The sequence below is a fragment of the Pistacia vera genome, unplaced genomic scaffold, assembly GCF_008641045.1.
Source record: "Pistacia vera cultivar Batoury unplaced genomic scaffold, PisVer_v2 Contig51, whole genome shotgun sequence".
In the NCBI taxonomy this organism is placed as follows: domain Eukaryota; kingdom Viridiplantae; phylum Streptophyta; class Magnoliopsida; order Sapindales; family Anacardiaceae; genus Pistacia; species Pistacia vera.
This window is the reverse complement of record NW_022196346.1, coordinates 1,638,331-1,662,885: the sequence shown is the minus strand read 5'-3', so window position 1 is coordinate 1,662,885 and position 24,555 is coordinate 1,638,331. Positions and strand designations below refer to the sequence as shown.

The following is a 24,555-nucleotide window of genomic DNA, read 5'->3' as shown; positions in this document are numbered from 1 at the left end:
TATAAACCATATTTGGACGCACTGACGCAGCATCTACTCATGTCCAACCAACCAACCTTTGACTTTCTTGGTTAGAGAAATTGCAAGTTGCTGGTGTGAGAGGGAGATTTTTGTTAGTTTATCGCATGCCGGCACCGGCTATTGTATATTATAACCGATGAGTAGGAACTAACTCAGCTTTACCTGGATATCACATCTTATTATAAACCATATTTGGACTCACTGACGCAGCATCTACTCATCTCCAACCAGCCAAACTTCTACTTTCTTGGTGGAGGGGTTAGAGAAATTGCAAGTTGCTGGTGTGAGAGGGAGATTTTTGTTAGTTTATTGCATGCCGGCAGCCGGCTATTGTATATTATAACCGACACATCGGTCCATTAAGTGACAGATAATACCAGTGGTGCGCTTTTAAATATTTGTCGTTTGAATTGAAATATGCAAGTCAAAGGCCCCTTACGTTTATATACGAATACTTCAGAGTGGCAGAGCTCAAGTGAACCAAAAGGGAATTTTTATAGTTACAAAGGACCAAAACTTTTTCTAGTATCAAAGTAAACTAGTCAACAAAGGCAGGCTTAAAGATTTCCCTGATCTTGTCTTCCAAAAATTCGCTACAACTTTTGAGAGTACCCCTTAATTTTCGGAAACTGTGGTACCCTAGTCCCTACTGTCGGCCACCTTTAAAGAAAAAACTCTAGAAACTTGGAAAGCCCCTGTTTTCTCCTTTGTTATGAGACTTGGAAAAGATGTAGGCTCGGTGGATTATTGTATGAATAAGAATTCATTGACTTAAAGTATTTCTTTCAAACTTAAACCAATTAAGAATTTGTTTCCTAAATGTCAGTAAAAATTCATTTTTAGTGATTACGATCATTGACCTGCTCTTAAACAGGTCTCGATATTGCTGAATGTTTGGGCTTTTTAATAGTCTTGGGACAACACATGGCCCGTTTATCAAAGAGTTATTTTAAGTTTCCAAATTCATTTTCCGGGGACTTTTCTCCTGTATTTTCACTTGCACATAGTAACATGCATAAGCCGCAGATATATATATCAACGGACGGTTATAATAAATTATAGTTTCTACGGAGACATTGTAGATGATTTTTGCTGTTCTTAAAATCGAAGTTGGCACATTCTAACGTGTGACATAATGAAACCTTAACGTGATGTAACGTTAATCCAGTTTCACCATTAAATAACTTTGCTTCATCGTTGCCGTGAAATAAGCTGATGGAACCTTATCGTTTTAAAACTGAAGTGGTGCCTGATATTCAACATTTCTTTCACAAGATGTCTCCAGTGCAGGATTTCCTGGTTGCTGCAGCTTCAAAACAAAACAAAACAAAACAAAACTTTCGCATGAAATAACTCTAAAAGAAATACACAGAATCAATACACAAAACAAAACAAAACTTTCGCATGAACCTTTATTAATAAATATATCTTTTGAAACTTCGAACCTGAGAAACATTGATTGAAACAGAGCAGTTTCTTTTTGAAGGCATATTTTACTTTTTGAAGCACACAACTATTGTAAAACAAACTCTGTGGCCTTCAACTGCAATACATTATTATTTTTGTGAGATGGGATACATAGACTGTTATACATATTAACAAAGTTATCAAGTCAGCATACAATTTTAAGATCGAAATATGAGACAATCTTGCAATGTTAAGTATGTTATCCTCGGAAGACAAATAAGCTACAGCAGCCAGTTAGTGATGTTACCATGAAACAACAATTTCTGATTCTATTTTCTCATATTATAGTACTGGTCGATGCATTGTATTGCTAAATCCTGTGATTTATAAGGTGTAACCAGCAGAATGACATAACTCTAACAAAATTGATCTTTCAATGGTTTTGTCTCAGCATCATCCAGTAACTTAGTAATTCCAAAGGATAATAATCACTTCTACTGTATCAATTCTCCAAAAGAGAGAAGCTATAGAGCATATATTTCTTAGAGTTTCACCAGATTGGCCACATCTTGAAATTCTATTTTGTATACCAGAGAACACTAATTCAGCTGAGAAATCAAATATCATCCCCAGTAACATCAAAACATTGATACTGATAATTAGCGACAAAGATTGAAACTTACAAAGTCAAGATATAAGCCACATCACTGAGTCGACCTCACATACATCAACAAAAGACAACTGCTCGGAAAAAGCATGGAGACTATCTGCTGCAGTTTGAAAAGAAAACAATTACCATCAGCTATCTTAATACTTAACAAGACACTTAGTACTTTTATTTTTTATTCAGCTTGTCATAAACTTAACACAAGAGAGGATCTAATTCAAAATTTTATCTGCTTAAGCTACGAAAAGAAAATGTCTGAAAAGGAGAAAATCACTAGGAATTGATGGCGATTGTAGCTGCTTGACAATTCGAAGGTCATCTCTTTGCACATATGCGGAATCAATGTTGAGGAAGAGCGTGAGAGATTCTTGGTTAAAATCTCATGGAGATGGAGTTCTCTTCTCCAATGTTTGACGTTTGAGAATTCGAAAGGTTTGAACTCTGAAGGGCCCATTGATATTATTTGGAAGAAAACAAGCATTAATTTGGCGCAAAATGGGCCTTCATCTTCTAAGTATTTAAAGTGCCCAGGCCATCATCTTTTATTTTTCTTTTTCTTTTTCTTTTTTTATTTTTATTTTTATTTTTTGAATAAATAATAAACTTTAATGTTTTAAATAACCAAATATTGCTTGAATTTCGAAATAAAGACCGTAAATAAATGCAAAAGATTATGTCCTTAAAGGTAATTTTAAGAGATTGGATTACTTTGATTAATTTGTATTAATTCATGAAGAAGGGAATTTTTTTTTAATTTTTTTTATTGATTGATAGATATAAATAAAGTTGAAGATGTAGTTTTTAATTTATTTTTTTCTGAAAATATTAAAAGATTCTAAATTTGGGTTGAAATCAGTTATCTTAAGAATATCATAAAATAGTATGAGTTCTCATCATGTAAACTTGTATGTAAATGTATATATGTACTATTAGAATTTCGAACGACAAGGTCTTAAAAGATATATGAAATTATTATAATTCAAATACTTCTTATTTAACTAATTTTTAATTCTTTGACAGTCATTGATATTCAATTTGTTCTATAACTTATGTCTGTTTACCAAATATAAGTAAAAAAACTAAAATATTTGGCTTTTATCTAAATACAAAAACATCTTAATATCAATAATATTATTCCTTTGTCAACAGTATCCCTATTAAATTTATATAATTTTAACAATACCCTTATAAAATTTGTATTTTTGGTCTTCTTTTATTTATTTTTTATATATTACATTAAACAATTAGTTATTTATAATTTATATACATTTGTTTTTTTCTTCATAAATTTGATAATTTAAAATATAAAATTACATTATATTTAATAAGGACAAATGTTTTAAAACACCATATTTAATATGTTTACATATGTAAAGGCAAACAACTCAATATTTGTAATCAAACATTTAAAAATAAAAAACAAACATATCGATCAGATTTGTATATTTAAACATATTAAGCTAAAAGAGACATGAACCTTTTAGACAAAAAAAAAAGTATTTCCTTCTCAAACTTTCTTTTCATTTTTAAACCAATTAAGATTTGCTTACCCAAATGATAAAGACCAAGGAATAAATCCAAACCAAAGTTTTGCTTTGATACTAGTTAAAGTATTAAGTGTTGTCCAAACAATTCCTTCATTCTTTTCTTTGAGCATATTTTTATTGTAAAATAGGAAATCTCTTCAATCTACAAGCTATTTGTAATGATATAAGAATAGTTAAAATAATCCAATTCATTTTAAGAATTAAACTTTCAACAAGCTACTCTTGAAGAAAGAAGGAATGTGATGCGAATTGTAGAAGGTCATTTAAAGGAAAGAATTTGAATGATTTTTGTTGGGAGAAAATGATCTTTACTCAAGGAATAAGTAAGTTTCCTTTACACTTTTAGTTTCACAATAACTTAGAGATCAAAGTAATTTTTGTGTAAAATTTTGAGAATGACAAATTATATGAATCTTAAAAAGCAAAATTTTTGCAAAATCTCATGTTTTTCTCAGTTCTGAGACTGAAAATACATGGTATTGAAGAATTACTATATGAAAACAAGATTGTTTCAAACAGAATATTGCACTACAATCAATTAAGCTTGCAAATTAATTAAATAATAACATTTGGACTTAAAATATTGCATTACAATCTATAAAGGTCGAAAATTAGTTGAATAATAATATATATATGTATTTTATTTTATTTTTTTACTTAAAATATTGCTTATAGATTCTAAAACAGCTAAAATTTGTTGCCAAGATATTAGTAAAACATATAACTCTGGTTTAAAATTTAGTGATTATTTTATAATCATATAAGCATTAACATGGCCTCTATCAAGTTTCACCATTACTAGATGATGAATAATCAAGAAATCTATCATATACATTAACATAATTTCATATTAGAGGATCTTAGTATGTTCAGATGGGCTTTAGAGTTATGGATTAGGCCCAAACACAAACTATTGGGCCATTATAAGGCTTGAGATTATTCAATTTATGTATAAGCTCACTGACTCAAAATTTCTAGACTGTTCACTCAATGGCAACTAGTTTGTTTAAAGAGCTCGAGTTGGATGAGCATTGACAATGAAAGAGGCAATTCACAGTTCAAGTCCACAGAACCATGTTTCACATCACCTGAATAGAAACTGTTAATAGATTATATACATAAATTTTGGGGCTACCTGAGATGGTTCCTTTATGCATTAAATAAACCTTAAACTACTACAGCTTGTTAGTTTCTCCTCTTATCCGTACTGCTTTACTCAGTCTGTTGAACAGTGATTGAAGCCAGTTGTTTTAAGAGAATGGAAACAATTTAACTATTAAAATTTGACATCATTAAACTTAATTTAATTATTAAATACATAATTAAGAAAAGAAAATAGAGTTGATAATGCATCCAATTCAATAAAATTATCTTGAATACTAATACACGAGTCAAAGGCCCATTTTAGACATTTGAACGGCTGCAACTTTAAACCCTTGATCTCAAGTTCCCTCTCCTTGCTTCTTACAGATAAACCCTGGTTTCATTACTGGTCTGGATGGTGACGAACTTTACTGTGCTGATTTTCATGTCGGTAGGGTGAACCTGCATAATAACGGCAAATTGTACAGCGATTTGGCAATGGGAGAAGCAGTTTGATAAAAAGTCTTCACAATCTTGGTATGTCTTCATCTTTTAACGCCGACGGATCTTCAATATGAACGGCAAATTTTATCTTATGTGATGTTGACATAATATTAAATCACCTCAATTTTATATCCATTCTTCAAAATCATATAAAAAGATGATGGCATTCTAGTCTTTTTACTATTATCAAACAAAAATCATTAACAGAACATGATAGAATGTACCTATTTATCGTTTCAAAATCTTTTGGGTACCAATTTATCGTTTCAGTAAATCTTGGGTATGCGCAAGTTGTTCGGCCCACTTGAGATGAAAATTTTCATTAATTTTTGTAACTTATAAGCAATTTCGTGAAATTTGTGAAAGCAAAATTGATTGATAACAGATAGTTCCTTGGGATAGTTCCTTAGGATATGAAGCCAAATTAAAGTTATACTAAAGACAATCTTTGAATTAATTTGTACACGTGATAGGACTCATATGAGTAGAAAAATATTTGTATGTGCTAGCTTTTTCAAAAACAATTGAATGGTGATGATGCATTGATGGAGTACAAATTGCTGAGATCAAGAGCCACTCTGTACTTACAATTTCTTATTCAAATGGCTAAAATCGTGTTTACATAAGTTGATTGAAACGTTAGAAAATGGTCAATTTAACTCCGAATTGCATCAAACTTTCAGAAAATGGTGAATTTACTATTTATGTGAGATGGGATACATAAAATTTATAACATATTCACAAAATTATCAAGTCAACGTACAATTTTAAGACTGAAATATAAGACAATCTTGCAATGTTATCCTGTGACGATAAACAAGCTACAACAACTAGGGATCTTACCATGAAACAATTATTTCTGATCCTATTTTCACCATGTAAGACAACTTCAAGAGTGCTTGGCAAAGAAGATGCTCTGCTATTAGTATCAGTTCTCTGTTTTTCAAGAAAGGGGACATTCATCAATTTCTATCTTTAACGTTGTCATCTGATGAAGTTGGTTAGACAAAGACTTCAATTTGGGGCAAAATTGAAGGAATGACATCCTACCCAAAGGAAGAAGGTGCTCACATCCTACTAGTTAATAACAACACCCAATTAGGGATCATAGTGAATTTCCTAAACATAATGTCTTTAAATTTAGAGGTGGTTGCATTAATAATATTTGGCTTAGAGCATTAATTTTCTTTAATACAGGTCAGAAAGGGCCGGAGCAAAATGGGCTGTGGATTTCTAGTCTTTAAGGGGCCCAATCCCATCATTTTTTCTTATTTTAAATTTTCTTGGGGAAAAAAATCCTAAACTTTTTATTTTTTAAATAACTAAATATTGCTTAAATTTTGAAATAAAGATTGTGTCCTTAAGGTAATTTTTATAAATTATAGATATAATAAGCTTTATTTATATAAATGCTATAATAAATGTTAATTGTTTAACAATTGAACAAATATAAAACCATAGTATTAATCGTGTGCATAGATATGAGTAATATCTATATTGAATTACATAGTTTTAATAATTAAATAAGATAAAATGATTATGTCAAAACCTATTCTTATGTTGGATTTGTTTTCATGAAATTGACGTCTTTGAACAGTGATAATTGATTTTTCCAACCTTTCTTCCACAACTTGGCCCTAAATTAAATAAATTTTGGGTAGACTTCTTGCCCTATTGGAAAATCAAGTATGGAAATTGCATTACATTTCAGGAGTTAGGATGCTTGAGTCAGTCTTTATAAAATAGATGTTTATGAGTCGTGACAATTGGTTTTACAATTTTGAGATTCAGAATTTACGATGTGTACCATTTTGTTTTTTTTTTTTAAAAAAAAAAAAAGATCTGAAACTAAGGAAATTTATGAAAGTTAAAAAAGAGATTAGTTTTTTGATACTCATACACAACTCGTATTCGTCTTTTGAGTCTTAAATGAACACCTAGATTCTATCAGATAGAGAAGGTTGGGATGAGTCATGTCAATATATTGTTTACTTGAAGTATTTTATAAATTATAGATATAATAAGCTTTATTTATATAAATGATATAGTAAATGTTATTTAACAATTGAACAAATATAAAATTATATTATTCATCATGTGCATATAAATGAGTAATATCTATATTGAATTACATAGTTTTAATAATTAAAATAAGATAAAATAATTATGTCAAAGTTTATTCTTATGGTGGACTTGCTTTCATGAAATTGATGTCTTTCAACTGTGATAATTGGTTTTTCCAACCTTTCTTCCACAACTTAGCCCTACATCAAATAAATTTTGGATAGACTTCTTGGCTCATTGGAAAATAAAGTATGAAAATTGCCTTAAGTTTCAAGAGTCATGATATTTGAGTAAGTCTTCATGAAATAGATGTTATAAGTTGTAACAATTGGTTTTTTCACAACTTGAACATTTTTTCCAAACAAGGGTATAAACTTATAATAAATCTTTGAAAAAAAATGAGCGAAAGATCTCATAAACACTAATATGTCTAATATAATAGGATTAAAAACCTAAATTGAATTGCTCATCAATTATAATTGAAGAAAACGTGAAAAAAGACTTCTAGCAATAATGTATAAAGATTCTAAGAAACTTGTTACTTTGGTTGACCTTGACTCATAAAAAATATTACCCAGCATTATTTTCGTAATTTATCTTCAAAAGTAATTAATAATTAACTTCATTTAAAAAATCGTACGACATAAATTTTTTATTATAAATCAAAAGGATAGAATGATTCAAGTGGGGGGGTGATATTGTGGGCTGAATCTGTGTTTACGTAAGCCGATTAAAATGTGATAAATGATCAATTGATCCAAATTACACCAAACTTTGTGAAAATCGAATGGATTGCATGTTGCCACGTCGTCTGCATCATCTAGAAAATTATTTCCATTATATTATGTACATCTTAAACTTTATACCAACCCCAAATTTGGAAGCCGTAGATGATGAGCAAGGGATGATTAATTTATATACGTGGTGGCATTTTCCAAGATAATTGAGGCAATGATGCATTAATGGAGTACAATTGGCGAGTTCACAGCCATTTGATCAATCTTTGCACTGTTAACAAATATGTGTGGAAAAATATTGTTTATGCGTTGCCGTTTTCCAAAATAATTGAGGTGATGATGGTGCGATCACAGCCATTTGTTTTGTTGCAAGTTTGCAATTAAATGGGGGCCGAACAACATGCATCTACCCATAGTTTGTGATAACGATATTTGGTACCCAAAAGGTTTGAAAATGACAATTACCCACTTTCTGTCTAACTCTGTTAATAAAATCTGTTTAAGAAAGGATAATATAGTAATTTTATATCTATTAATTTTAAATTCATCAATAAATCCCTAAACTTTTTTTATCATATTTTTTTATTTCATTTTTCTCTTCTCTCTCTTATCTTCTTCTTCATCTCTCCCTTCTCTTTCTTTCTTTTTCTCCGTCTTTTGACTCTTTTCCCTCCTCCCCTTCTCTTTTTTACTTTTTGTTCTCCCTCTTTTCCCTTCTCTCTTTCCTTTCTTCTCCAGTTCTTCGTCTTTTCCCTCCCCCCTTCTCTCTTTTCCTTTTCTTCTCCCTCTTTTCCCTTCTCTTTCTTTCCTTTCTTCTCCATCTTTTCCCCACTACAATTGTGGGACAAGAGTTGCTTTGAAGCTTCTCAACTTCTCGCTCAGCACCTGCAATAAGACTATCCCTTCTTCCGCCTGTTGACGAATGATTGAAGCAAATTGTTCCAACACAATCTCCACAAGCGCTTCAGCCATATTGAAAGATGTAACGTATTGAGAGAAAACAGAGATTGAGAAATTGAAATGGTTGTGTGTGTTTATTTTGTGGTAATTGATCAATTTTTATAGTCAGAGAAAGACCTGAACAATACAAACTGTGACAGGTAAGACTATAGTAACTCCCTTGCCCCCTCCTATCAATATAATCTTCTAACACCTAAAATTAATCAAATCCTTCCTTTAATTGTCCTTCAAATATCCCTCCGCGCCGTTTATTAAGAATGCAAAATATCTCCTAATCAATGATTTGATTACGCGTATTAGGTGAAACCTAATTAATCTAAAAATTGAAATCAGAAGATGAGAATGGGGATGCGTATTGTAAACATTACACCCATCAAAAACTAGTCAATGTTGAGTAGGAACTGACATCAGCTTTACCTGGATATCACATCTTATTAAAACCATATTTGGACGCACTGACGCAGCATCTACTCATGTCCAACCAACCAACCTTTGACTTTCTTGTTAGAGAAATTGCAAGTTGCTGGTTGAGAGGGAATTTTTGTTAGTTTATCGCGCCGGCACCGGCTTTGATATTATAACCGATGAGTAGGCCTAACTCAGCTTTACCTGGATATCACATCTTATTATAAACCATATTTGGACTCACTGACGCAGCATCTACTCATCTCCAACCAGCCAAACTTCTACTTTCTTGGTGGAGGGGTTAGAGAAATGCGTTGCTGGGGTTAAGGGATTTTTGTTGTTTATTGCATGCCGGCAGCCGGCTATTGTATATTAAACCGACACATCGGTCCATTAAGTGACAGATAATACCAGTGGTGCGCTTTTAAATATTTGTCGTTTGAATTGAAATATGCAAGTCAAAGGCCCCTTACGTTTATATACGAATACTTCAGAGTGGCAGAGCTCAAGTGAACCAAAAGGGAATTTTTATAGTTACAAAGGACCAAAACTTTTTCTGGTATCAAGCAAACTAGTCAACAAAGGCAGGCTTAAGATTTCCCTGATCTTGTCTTCCAAAAATTCGCTACAACTTTGAGAGTACCCCTTAATTTTCGGAAACTGTGGTACCCTAGTCCCTACTGTCGGCCACCTTTAAAGAAAAACTCTAGAAACTTGGAAGCCCCTGTTTTCTCCTTTGTTATGAGACTTGGAAAAGATGTAGGCTCGGTGGATTATGTATGATAAGAATTCATTGACTTAAGTATTCTTTCAAACTTAAACCAATTAAGATTTGTTTCCTAAATGTCAGTAAAAATCATTTTTAGTGATTACGTCATTGACCTGCTCTTAAACAGTCTCGATATTGCTGAATTTTGGCTTTTTAATAGTCTTGGGCAACACATGGCCCGTTTATCAAAGGTTATTTTAAGTTTCCAAATTCATTTTCCGGGGACTTTTCTCCTGTATTTTCACTTGCACATAGTAACATGCATAAGCTGGAGATATATATTTCAACGGACGGTTATAATAAATTATGTTTTCTACGGAGACATTGTAGATGATTTTTGCTGTTCTTAAAATCGAAGTTGGCCATTCTAACGTTTGACATAATGAAACCTTAACGTGATGTACGTTAATCCAGTTTCACCATTAAATAACTTTGCTTCATCGTTGCCGTGAAATAAGCTGATGGAACCTTATCGTTTTAAAACTGAAGTGGTGCCTGATATTCAACATCTTTCACAAGATGTCTCCAGTGCAGGATTTCCTGGTTTGCTGCAGCTTCAAAACAAAACAAAACAAAACTTTCGCATGAAATAACTCTAAAAGAAATCACACGAATCAATACACAAACAAAACAAACTTTCGCATGAACCTTATTAATAAATATCTTTTGAAACTTCGAACCTAGAAACATTGATTGAAACAGAGCAGTTTCTTTTTGAAGGCAATTTTACTTTTTGAAGCACACAACTATTGTAAAACAAACTCTGTGGCCTTCAACTGCAATACTATTATTTTTGTGAGATGGGATACATAGACTGTTTACATATTAACAAAGTTATCAAGTCAGCATACAATTTTAAGATCGAAATATGAGACATCTTGCAATTTAAGTATGTTATCCTCGGAAGACAAATAAGCTACAGCAGCCAGTTAGTGATGTTACCATGAAACAACAATTTCTGATTCTATTTTCTCATATTATAGTACTGGTCGATGCATTGTATTGCTAAATCCTGTGATTATATGTGTAACCAGCAGAATGACATAACTCTAACAAAATTGATCTTTCAATGGTTTTGTCTCAGCATCATCCAGTAACTTAGTAATTCCAAAGAAAAATCACTTCTACTGTATCAATTCTCCAAAGAAGAGAGCTATAGAGCTATATTTCTTAAGTTTCACCAGATTGGCCACATCTTGAAATTCTATTTGTATCCGAGAACACTAATTCAGCTGAGAAATCAAATATCATCCCCAGTAACATCAAAACATTGATACTGATAATTAGCGACAAAGATTGAAACTTACAAAGTCAATATAAGCCACATCACTGAGTCGCACCTCACATACATCACAAAAGACAACTGCTGCTGCGAAAAAGCATGGAGACTATCTGCTGCAGTTTGAAAAGAAAACATTACCATCAGCTATCTTAATACTTACAAGACACTTAGTACTTTTATTTTTTATTCAGCTTGTCATAAACTTAACACAAGAGGATCTATTCAAAATTTTATCTCTTAAGCTACGAAAAGAAAATGTCTGAAAAGGAGAAAATCACTAGGAATTGATGGCGATTGTAGCTGCTTGACAATTCGAAGGTCATCTCTTTGCACATATGCGGATCAATGTTGAGGAAGAGCGTGAGAGATTCTTGGTTAAAATCTCATGGAGATGCTCTCTCTCAATGTTTGACGTTTGAGAATTCGAAAGGTTTGAACTCTGAAGGGCCCATTGATATTATTTGGAAGAAAACAGCATTAATTTGGCGCAAAATGGGCCTTCATCTTCTAAGTATTTAAAGTGCCCAGGCCATCATCTTTTATTTTTCTTTTTCTTTTTCTTTTTTTATTTTTATTTTTATTTTTTGAATATAATAAACTTTAATGTTTTAAATACCAAATATTGCTTGAATTTCGAAATAAAGACCGTAAATAAATGCAAAAGATTATGTCCTAAAGGTAATTTTAAGAGATTGGATTACTTGATTAATTTGTTTAATTCTGAAGAAGGGAATTTTTTTTAATTTTTTTTTATTGATTGATAGATATAATAAGTTGAAGATGTAGTTTTTAATTTATTTTTTTCTGAAAATATTAAAAGATTCTAAATTTGGGTTGAAATCAGTTATCTTAAGAATATCATAAAATAGTATGATTTCTCATCATGTAAACTTTTATGTAAATGTATATATGTACTATTAGAATTTCGACCGACAAGGTCTTAAAAGATATATGAATTATTATAATCAAATACTTCTTATTTAACTAATTTTTAATTCTTTGACAGTCATTGATATTCAATTTGTTCTATAACTTATGTCTGTTTACCAAATATAAGTAAAAACTAAAATATTTGGCTTTTATCTAAATACAAAAACATTTTATATCAATTATTATTCCTTTGTCAACAGTATCCCTATTAAATTTATATAATTTTACATAAACCCTATAAAAATTTGTATTTTGGTCTTCTTTTATTATTTTTATATATTACATTAAACATTAGTTATTTATAATTTATATACATTTGTTTTTTTCTTCAAATTTGATAATTAAAATATAAAATTACATATATTTAATAAGGACAATGTTTTAAAACACCATTTTAATATGTTTACATATGTAAAGGCAAACAACTCAATATTGATCAAACATTTAAAAATAAAAACAACATATCGATCAATTTGTTATTTAAACATATTAACTAAAAGAGACATGAACCTTTTAGACAAAAAAAAAAAAAAAAAAGTATTTCCTTCTCAAACTTTCTTTTCATTTTAAACCAATTAAGATTGCTTACCCAAATGATAAAGACCAAGATAAATCAAACCAAAGTTTTGCTTTGATACTATTTAAGTTTAAGTGTTGTCCAAACAATTCCTTCATTCTTTTCTTTGAGCATATTTTTATTGTAAAATAGGAAATCTCTTCAATCTACAGCTATTTGTAATGATATAGAATAGTTAATAATCCATCATTTTAAGAATTAAACTTTCAACAAGCTACTCTTGAAGAAGAAGGAATGTATGCGAATTGTAGAAGGTCATTTAAGGAAGAATTTGAATGTTTTTGTTGGGAGAAAATGATCTTTACTCAAGGAATAAGTAAGTTTCCTTTACACTTTTAGTTTCACAATAACTTAGAGATCAAGTAATTTTTGTGTAAAATTTTGAGAATGACAAATTATATGAATCTTAAAGCAAAATTTTTGCAAACTCATGTTTTTCTCAGTTCTAGACTGAAAATATGGTATTGAAGAATTACTAATGAAACAAGATTGTTTCAACAGAATATTGCACTACATCAATTAAGCTTGCAAATTAATTAAATATAACATTTGGACTTAAATATTGCATTACAATCTATAAAGGTCGAAAATTAGTTGAATATAATAATATATGTATTTTATTTTATTTTTTTACTTAAATATTGCTTATAGATTCTAAAACACTAAATTTGTTGCCAAGATATGTAAAACATATAACTCTGGTTTAAAATTTAGTGATTATTTTATATCTATAAGCTAACATGGCCTCTATCAAGTTTCACCATTACTAGATATGATAATCAAGAAATCTATCATATACTAACATAATTTCATATTAGAGGATCTTATATGTTCAGATGGGCTTTAGATTGTATGGATTAGGCCCAAACACAAACTATTGGGCCATTATAGCTTGAGTTATTCAATTTATGTATAAGCTCACTGACTCAAAATTTCTAGACTGTTCACTCAATGGCAACTAGTTTGTTTAAAGGCTCGAGTTGGATGAGCATTGACAATGAAAGAGGCAATTCACAGTTCAAGTCCCAGAACCATGTTTCACATCACCTGAATAGAAACTGTTAATAGATTATATACATAAATTTTGGGGCTACCTGAGATGGTTCCTTTATGCATTAATAAACCTTAAACTACTACAGCTTGTTAGTTTCTCCTCTTATCCGTACTGCTTTACTCAGTCTGTTAACAGTGATTGAAGCCGTTGTTTTAAGAGAATGGAAACAATTTAACTATTAAAATTTGACATCATTACTTAATTTATTATAAATACATAATTAAGAAAAGAAAATAGAGTTGATAATGCATCCATCAATAAAATTATCTTGAATACTAATCACGAGTCAAAGGCCCATTTTAGACATTTGAACGGCTGCAACTTTAAACCCTTGATCTCAAGTTCCCTCTCCTTGCTTCTTACAGATAACCCTGGTTTCATTACTGGTCTGGATGGTGACGAACTTTACTGTGCTGATTTTCATGTCGGTAGGGTGAACCTGCATAATAACGGCAAATTGTACAGCGATTTGGCAATGGGAGAAGCAGTTTGAAAAAGTCTCACCAATCTTGGTATGTCTTCATCTTTTAACGCCGACGGATCTTCAATATGAACGGCAAATTTTATCTTATGTGGTTGACATAATATTAAATCACCTCATTTTATATCCATTCTTCAAAATCATATAAAAAGATGATGGCATTCTAGTCTTTTTACTATTATCAAACAAAAATCATTAACAGAACATGATAGAATGTACCTTTTATCGTTTCAAAATCTTTTGGGTACCAATTTATCGTTTCAGTAATCTTGGGTATGCGCAAGTTGTTCGGCCCACTTGAGATGAAAATTTTCATTAATTTTTGTAACTTAAGCAATTTCGTGAAATTTGTGAAAGCAAAATTGATTGATAACAGATAGTTCCTTAGGATATGAAGCCAAATTAAGTTATACTAAAACAATCTTTGAATTAATTTGTACACGTGATAGGACTCATATGAGTAGAAAAATATTTGTATGTGCTAGCTTTTTCAAAAACAATTGAATGGTGATGATGCATTATGGAGTACAATTGCTGAGATCAAGAGCCACTGTGTACTTACAATTTCGCATTCAAGTGGCTAAAATCGTGCTTACATAAGCTGATTGAAACGTTAGAAAATGGTCAATTTAACTCCGAATTGCATCAAACTTTCAGAAAATGGTGAATTTACTATTTATGTGAGATGGGATACTAAAATTTATAACAATTCACAAAATTATCAAGTCAACGTACAATTTTAAGACTGAAATATAAGACATCTTGCAATGTTATCCTGTGACGATAAACAAGCTACAACAACTAGGGATCTTACCATAAAACAATTATTTCGGATCCTATTTTCACCATGTGACACTTCAAGAGTGCTTGGCAAAGAGATGCTCTGCTATAGTATCAGTTCTCTGTTTTTCAAGAAAGGGGACTTCATCAATTTCTATCTTTAACGTTGTCATCTGATGAAGTTGGTTAGACAAAGACTTCAATTTGGGGCAAAATTGAAGGAATGACATCCTACCCAAAGAAAAGTCTCACATCCTACTAGTTAAAACAACACCCAATTAGGGATCATAGTGAATTTCCTAAACATAATGTCTTTAAATTTCTATTCCCAAAAACTCATTACCCACTCTTTTCACGCTCTTCATTCTAGTTATCAAAAGAATTTCAAGAGATGATAACTTACCCAAAGGAGGCAAATGCTCACAGTTTACACAATCCCTAAGATATAACCTTCTCAATTTAGTCAATGACATCATCCAATTAGGGAAAATAGTTTTGCCACTATAATTTACTAGCGCTAATGTCTCTAAATTTGGATGTGGTTGCAACTCATCAAGAAGTTGTTGATTTTGCTCGTCATTCATCCTTCCTGTAAAGTTTACCCTCGAAAAACGCAAGTTTTTCTTATTGTTTAATTCTATTCCCTTAACCTCATCCACGTCTCTCAAATTTCCCAACCCTTTTATTCCAAATTTTCGAAGATGTTTGAAGTTTTTTAGACATTCAACACAACATTCTTCACTACCATAATTGCCCTCACTTATAACAAATATTTCTAATGTTCGAAGACTAGTTAATCTCTCCAAACTTTTTGGCATGTAACTTATACTATCAGTCCCCCTATTTAACAAATGTCTCAAGTTGATTAAGTTTCCAATCCCTTGAGGCAGTTTTCTGATATTTTCACATCCAATTATGTCTAAGGTTTGTAAATTATATAACCCACATAATGTCTCAGGTAATTCTTTTATGTTTCTATTCCAAGATAAATCAAGGTATCTCAAGTGTATTAATTTTTTTATTTCTACAGGAACTTCTTCAATTGAGCACTTATTCAAAGATAATGACCTTAGACATGTAAATTGATCAACTAATTTGGACAAAACTATCTTGGGGTCAGTACCATAATTACAATCAACCACAAGACTACGTAGAAAAGTATTTCTAGTATAAATAGAGCTAGGAAATGAAGCCCCTCCTTGAATCTTTATCATTGAATGTCTAACTTTATCATAAGAAGATTCTAATTCAATTTCTTCTCTACTACCAACCTCTATTGTATAACATTCATTTTGGGTAAGAAATTGAGCAAAATCATGCACTATATCATGCACTTTACAAGAAAGTATATCAAATTCATGTTCCCTTTTTTCAAAATCTTGAAAGAAAGAACGCATTGCCAAAGATTTGAAATACTCTTCACCAACTAACTCCATATCCTTTTTTGAGTTTTTTGACTTTAAATAACCTTGTGCCATCCATAACTTAATCAATTGTTCTTTCTCTATCTCATAATCCTTTGGAAACATAACACAATATGCGAAACATTTTTTCAAAGTAGGGGGTAAGTCATAGTAACTTAATAGTAGAGGTTGAAAAACCTCTTGTTCTACCTCTTCTAATTCCCAAATTTCACTCTCTAAGACATTTTCCCATTCTTCAAATTCTCTTTTAAAACGCAAAAGACTACTTAAAGCCTTTACAGCAAGAGGCAAGCCTTTACACTTTTTAATAATTTTTTTACCAATTTCTTCAAACTCTTCATTAGGTTTTCCCAAAAATGCAAGTTGACAAAACAAGGACCAACATTCCTCCTCTGGTAGAATTCCTAGTAAGATTGTGTTGGTTGTTCCTATGGCATTTGCAACACTCTCCTTACGTGTGGTCACTAAAATTCTACTTTCTAGAGATCCACACTTGAGAGTACGTTTTAAATTTTCCCATTTTTCAAAATTTTCAGTCCATACATCATCTAAGACAAGAAGAAACTTCTTTCCTTCAATTTGTTGACTTATATTTTGCATTACAGTTTCTAATCCAACTAATTGAGATGGACTACTTGTGAGAGATTCAATGATTGCTTTTGCAATCTTAAGCTCATCGAAAGGCTCAGAAACACACACCCATATTTTTTTATCAAAATGGGTGTTCACCTTATCATCATTAAAAGCTAATCGAGCAAGAGTTGTCTTGCCAATTCCTCCCATCCCTACTATCGAGATTATGGGGAGGACTTGTTGTTGACTACTTTGACTCAAGAGCAAATCGACTAGTGAATTCTTATCTTTCTCTCTTCCACGAACCTCTGTTAAATCAATAGCAGAGGTAGCGATTTGTCGTTCTACTTCTTTACTACCCTCGATGATTGGTCTAAAGTGGAATCTCTCTCTCTCCACAGCAATAATATCAAGTTTTTTGTCAAGATCTTTTATCCTGATGCCAATGTCATAACGCATAACCAATGGCCTACAACCAAGATAGTGAAGAATGAAGGAACGTACCTTTTTCAGGGGATTAGAAGCATCTTCAGCTTTCTTTATCTTCAATTTCTGAAGCTTGGTGTTCCACTCATCCAACACATCGTCAATGTCATAAGACACGTCTTTCAGCTTGGTTAACCAAACTCTCACAGCGTTCTCCTTCACCTGTCGGTTCTCAGCATCAGCAAGCAGAGCAACAATTGGGTTTGATAATAATCAACAAAGAGAGGACCCTCCACTTCAGAAAAATTTATAAAAGTTTTGGCTCAGCCCTGTGACTTTGACTCATGCATTTAAGACTGATGAATTATTATACACGCAGTGGGGACCGTTGAGTAGAAAATATCTTTATGTGGTGGCGTTTTTAAAAATAATTGAACGGTGAAGACGTATTAATGGTGGTGACTGAGATCACAGCCATTTGTTCTTTACAATTTTGGAATTCAAGTGGGAGTGATATCATGGTGATGGGCTGAATCCGTGTTTACGTAAGCTGATTGAAATGTGATAAATGATCCACGCTTAACTTTGTTGATTTATCCCCATAGCATGGATTATCATTATTATTATTATCAAAATAGTGTAAATATATAATAAATAAAAAAAGGTTTAGGACTCAATATGTTCACTAAACTATGGTCTAAAAAAAATGAAATAATCACTTAATGATCCTAGATCAAGCGGCTTCATAAACAATCAAACTTAAATTTGATATCACAGCTCAAAAGTTACTACAACTTTTTTCTTTTCTTTTTTTCTGGGAAATTTCATATCAACTTGAAGTTTTTAAATTTGATATCACAGCTGAAAAGTACTACAAATTTAATCCTGAAGAATCTCTTCAATATATCACCAAGAAAAAGAGTTGAATGAACTTTAAAAATGAATGCCAAACTTCACAGCTCAAATCACCGAGTCAGAACCGTTAGTTACTATTGGTGCTCGATATTAAACATTCTTAACAAGATATGTATTGAGTCATAACTGTCTGTTGCAGCTTGAAAAGAAAGAAACAAAAGTGACTTTTGAGTATAATTTGTTACAAAATTATAGATACAAGAAAATGTAAGAGTCCCTATGGCCAGGTTACCTGGTCCAATTCACATCCAACAACATACATGCGCAAGCTGATGGAACCTCACCAGTTTTAAAACTGAAGTGGTGCCTGATATTCAACATTTCTTTTACAAGATGTCTCCAGTGAGAGTTTCCTGGTTGCTGCAGCTCCAAAACAAAACAATACAAAACTTTGGCATGAAATAACTTCAAAATAAATACACACGTCACACATTATGAAGTTATAATTCCACAGTAAGTGCAGAGGATGTTAAAACTGATTTTTGAGTATCATACTCAATAGTATTATATATGTTCCCTGTGGCCACTTTACCAAGTCCATTTCTCATCAACAGCATTAGAACCCAATTGCAATAGTTCCACAGTTTGGGAAACGCAATAATTTCTGTAGATGCGACATAGCATCACTCTCTATTCCCAAAAACTCATAACATTCTTTTCACATCTGTTAAAAGCTAATATAGAAAGAGTTGTCTTGCCGGTTTCTCCCCTCCCTACTACAGAGATTGTTGGGAGGACTGTTTGACGACAGGACTTAAACAAAAATTCTACTATTCGATTCTTCTCTTCATCTCTTCCATAAACCTCAGTTACATCAATGGCAAAGGTGGTCATTTCCATGCTACTTCTTTGCTACCCTTAGCAATGATTTAATGTTGAACCTCTCTCTCTACAGCAATAAATGTCTGGTTCTTACATCTAGATATTATCTTGACAGCAATGTCATAATGCAAAAACCAATGGTCTACAACTGAGATAGTAAAGAATGAGAGATCTTACCTTTTTCAGAGGCAGAAGCATTTCGAGCTTTCTTAATTTCTAATTTCTGAAGCTTTGAGTTCCACACATCCACACACATCGTCTATGAGCTTGTCTAACCCAACTCTCAAGCGTTCTCCTTCACTTGGCGGTCTCATATCATCAAGCACAGCTTGAATGGCCAGGAAATTGCTCTGAAGCTTCTCAACTTCTGGTCCAGCTCCTGAAATCAGCCTGATCCCTTCCTCTCTGTTGACGAGTGCTGAAGCCAGTTGTTTTAAGAGAATAGAAAATGAAAGGACGGTTCATAGTTCAAGTCCACAGAACCATGTTTCACATCAACTGAATAGAAAATGTTAGTAGATATACATATACTTTGGCCTTATTATAAATATATTGTTTGAGACTTCGAACCTGAGAAAGACAAAAGTTACTGAAACAGAACAGTTCCTTCATGAAAATGAGGTCTAGCTTACCATGGCTGGCTAGCGTTGCATGCAAGAAGTATCTGCAACTTTCTCTGGTGACCAAAAGCATTATTTTATTGGTTGAGTAGAAAATGCTATGATAATGTACATAAACTTCACTCTTTTATAATAATTATATGTTTGAAACTTCTAACTTGAGAAACATTGATTGAAACAGAGCAGTTTCTTCATGCCTAAAGATACTGCAATTTTTTTCTCATGACCAAAGCCATATTTTACTGTTGAAGCACACAACTATTGTAAAACAAAACTCTGTGGCCGGAAACTGCAATACATTATTATTTTTGTGAGATGGGATACATAGACTATGATACATTTTCACAAAGTTATCAAGTCAGCATACATTTTAAGATCGAAATATGAGACAATCTTGCAATGTCAAGTATGTTATCCTAGGAAGACAAGTAAGCTAAAGCAGCCAGCTAGGGATGTTACCATGAAACAACAATTTCTGATTCTATTTTCTCATATTATAGTACTGGTCGATGCATTATATTACTAAATCCTGTTATTTATAAGGTATAACCAGCAGAATGACATAACTCTAACAAAATTGATCTTTCAATTGTTTTGTCTCAGCATCATCCAGTAACATAGTAATTCACAGGAACAACAACAAGCACTCTCTAGTGTATCAATTCTCCGAAAGAGAGAAGCTAAAGAGCATACATTTCTTAAAGTTTCACCAGATTGGCCACATCTTGAAATTCTCTTTTGTATGCCAGAGAACACTAATTCAGCTGAGAAATCAAATATCATCCCCAGTAACATCAAAACATTGATACTGATAATTAGCGACAAAGATTGAAACTTACAAAGTTAAGATATAAGCCACATCACCGAGTCGACCTCACATACATCAACAGAAGACAAATTGCTCGAAAAAAGCATGGAGACTTGCTGCTTGACAATTCGAAGGTCATCTCTTTGCACATATGCGGAATCAACGTTGATGAAGAGAGTATGAGATTCTTGGTTAGAATCTCGTGGAGATGATGATGATGGTATGGGATCTCGAAAGTTGTTGAAGAAGAGGACATCCACTAATTCTCTTATCCAGTGTTTGATGTTTGAGAATTCGCAAGGTTTGAACTCCAAAGGGCCCTCCACTTTAGAAAGTTCGCTTCTAAGTATTTAAAGTGCCCGGGCCCATTATCTTTTTTTCTTTTCTTTTCATTTTTTCAATTTTCTCGGGAAAAAAAATCCCAGACTTTAATGTTTTAAATAACCAAATATTACTTGAATTTCGAAATAAAGACCGTAAATATATGCAAAAGATTATGTCCTTCTAAGGTAATTTTCATAGGTTGGAATTCTTTGACTAATTTGTATTAATTTATGAAGAAGGAATTTTTTTTTTTTTAATTGTTTTGATAGATATAGATAAAGTTGAAGATGTAGTTTTTAATTTTGTTTTGTGAAAATATTAAAAGATTCTAAAATTAGGGTGAAATTAGTTATCTTAAGAATGTCATAAAATAGTATAAGTTCTTGTCATGTAAACCTTGTATGTAAATGTATATACGTGTTACTGGAATTTTGAACGACCAAATCTTAAAAGATATATGATTTTTAGTTCTTTGACAATCATAGATTTTTAATTTAGTTTTTAACTTATGTCTGTGTACTAGATATAAGTAAAAAACTAAAATATTTAGCATTTATCTAAATACAAAAACATCTTAGTCGATAATATTGTTTTTTTTTTTTATTTGTCAACAATATCCCTTATAAATTTTGTATTTTTGGTCTTCTTTTATTTATTTTTATATATGACATTAAACAATTAGTTATTTATAATTTATATACATTTGTTTTTTTTTTTATTTTCATAAATTTGATCATTAAAAAAAAAACATGTAAAATATAAAATTACATTATATTTAATAAAGACAAATGTGTCAAAACATCATATTTAAGATGTTTACTTATATAAAGTCAAACAACTCAATACTTATAATCAAATATTAAAAAATAAAAAACGAACATATCAATTAGACTTATATATTTAAATATATTCAACTAAAAGATACATTAAACTTTCAGATAAGAAATCTCTTCAATGTACAAGATATTTGTAATGATGCAAGAATAGTTAAAATAATCCAATTCATTTTATGAATTAAACTTTCAGCAAGCTACTCTTGAAGAATGAAAGAATGTGATGCAAATTGTAGAAGGCCATTTAAAGGAAAGAATTTGAATGATTTTTGTTTGGAGAAAATGATTTTTACTCAAAGAATGGTTGTGTTTATTTCCTTATTCATATCCTATCATATTCAAAATACATGTTTGTTTCACTATTTTCAAAATTCAATCATATTTTATTCAATTCAAAATATTTAGAATTTTTTAAACTATTAGGTTTGTTAATTTAACTAAACATTCTCAACCAGTCGGTTGTATGTTATTTTGGCAACTTCCAACCACCCTCTGATGGTGGTAGTCAACTGCTGACATTTAATGGGTGAATGAAGGTTTTTTTTGTTAATTTTAAAACTTTTATTGTAAATGGTGTTTGACTTAATTAACAAATGTAGAGAATTAAAAAATAATTTTACCAAACACATTTACAAATTCAAATATTATCCTCGTAATAATAACCAAACTCAACTTTTTTAAAAATACTATTCAAAATTATAAAATAAACACCCAGTTTCCTTTAGACTTTTAGCTTTACAATTACTTAGAGATAGAAGTAACTTTTGAGAAAAATTTTGAGAATGGCAAATTATATGAATCTTAAAAAGCAAAAGCTCTGCCAAAATCTCATGTCTTTTTCTATTCTCTGTCTTTTCTATTCTAAGACTAAAATACGTGGCCTTAAAGACCTACTGTCTGAAAACAAGGTTGTTTCAAACAGAATATTGCACTACACTCTATAAAGTTTGCAAATTAGTTAAATAATAACTTTTGGACTTAAAATATTGCATTACAATCTATAAAGCTTGAAAATTAGTTGAATAATAATAATAATAATAATTTTTTTTTTACTTAAAATATTGCTTACAGATTCTCCTTATGGTTAAAACAGTTAAAATTTGTTGCCAAGATATTAGTAAAACATATAATTCTGGTTTAAAATTTAGTGATTATATTATAATCATACAAGCATTAACACGGCCTCTATCAAGTTTCACCATTGCTAGATGATGAATAATTCATTTATGTAATAGAGAAATAACCAAGAAATCTATCATATACATTAATATAATTTCAAATTAGAGGACCTTAGTATGTTCAGATAGGCTTTAGAGTTATGGATTAGGCCCAAAGACAAACTATTCGGCCATCATAATCCTTTAGATTATTCAATTTATGTGTAAGCTCAGTGACTCAAAATTCCTGGACTGTTCATTCAATGGCAGCTGGTTTGTTTAAAGAGACCGAGTTGGATGAGCATTGACAATGACAGAGGCAGTTCACAGTTCAAGTCCACAGAGCCATGTTTCACATCACCTGAATAGAAAATGTTAGTAGATTTTATACATAAACTTTGCGGCTAACTGAGATGGTTCCTTTATGCATTTTAAAACTTTATAATTTTATATTGTTATTTTCAAGGATTAAACTTTTAACAAGCTATTCTTGCAGAGAGCATAATTACATATATAAGTGTAGAGGGCCAATTAAAGGTAATATTCTGACTGATTTATGTTGGGAGAAGATCTCTACGCAAACAAGAAGTTTTAGTTCTGACCATGCCAAGCAGCTGCCGAAATGGATATCGGAAATCAGAGATCTAACTCACTAACATAAAAGGCATTTTCTGGGAGAGTCAAAAACAGAGTGAGAATGCCATAAAAATGCTCTTGCTGGGAGAGTCATAAACAGAGGAGAATGTTATGAAGATAGTTGCAGAATTGTTCATTCAATCAAATTTAGATATTTGATCAATACTTATCATTCAAATATGGCATTAATAATATTTGGCTGAGATGAGATGAGAGCATTCATTTTCTTTGATACCAAGTAGCTTGAATGGTCTGCAGATTGCTGGTGAGCTTTCCCTCTTGGTTAGTGAAACCAATTGCCTCAAGACAATGGAGACGAGCGTTTTAGTCAATCTTATCTGTACCAAATGTTTCAGTTGTTAACGTACCAAATATTTCTTCAAGCAAAAACAATTCTCTTATCCTCTTCTTTCATCCTTTGATGCATGTTAATGTATTTAATTTCTACAAAACTGTTTTAGTCATATTTGATATCTCCTAGAAGATCTACTGATTTTTCTTTTTATAAACTCCCCTGTTTTTCTATGTATCAAAACCATGGAAAGTTTCAACTTCAATTCAACTTAAAAATTCCAATGAAAGTAATTTATTGGTGTCTCTCAATCTTTCTTTTTCCAATGTGTTAATCAACCCAAAAGAAACAAGAAATTTCAGTTCAACATCCAGTTCACTTTTGCATAACTAAAAAGGAACGTAGCTTCCAACAATTCGTTTTCTTTCTTGAGTGAATATAATTAAAAGCCACAAAT

General features: G+C 31.4%; 1 protein-coding gene and 1 long non-coding RNA gene across 2 annotated transcripts; both read right to left on the bottom strand.

Annotated features, from left to right (window-relative positions):
- Positions 1–1,066: 1,066 nt before the first annotated feature.
- LOC116106100 lies at positions 1,067–2,483 on the bottom strand. The gene is made up of 3 exons (XR_004124282.1): positions 2,370–2,483; positions 2,112–2,198; positions 1,067–1,330 (listed from the first exon to the last, which is right to left on the bottom strand). It is a non-coding gene; the product is annotated as an uncharacterized LOC116106100 (long non-coding RNA).
- Positions 2,484–15,582: 13,099 nt separating this feature from the next.
- LOC116106164 (putative disease resistance protein RGA3) lies at positions 15,583–17,964 on the bottom strand. The gene has a single exon (XM_031392506.1). The coding sequence runs from the start codon at positions 17,722–17,724 to the stop codon at positions 15,583–15,585; it is 2,142 nt and encodes a 713-aa protein (XP_031248366.1). The 5' UTR covers positions 17,725–17,964.
- Between the last annotated feature and the right edge of the window lie 6,591 nt (positions 17,965–24,555).

Excerpts from the sequence above, each read along its gene's own strand:
- LOC116106164 (XM_031392506.1), bottom strand. The coding sequence starts at position 17,724 with ATGCGTTATGACATTGGCATCAGGATAAAAGATCTTGACAAAAAACTT.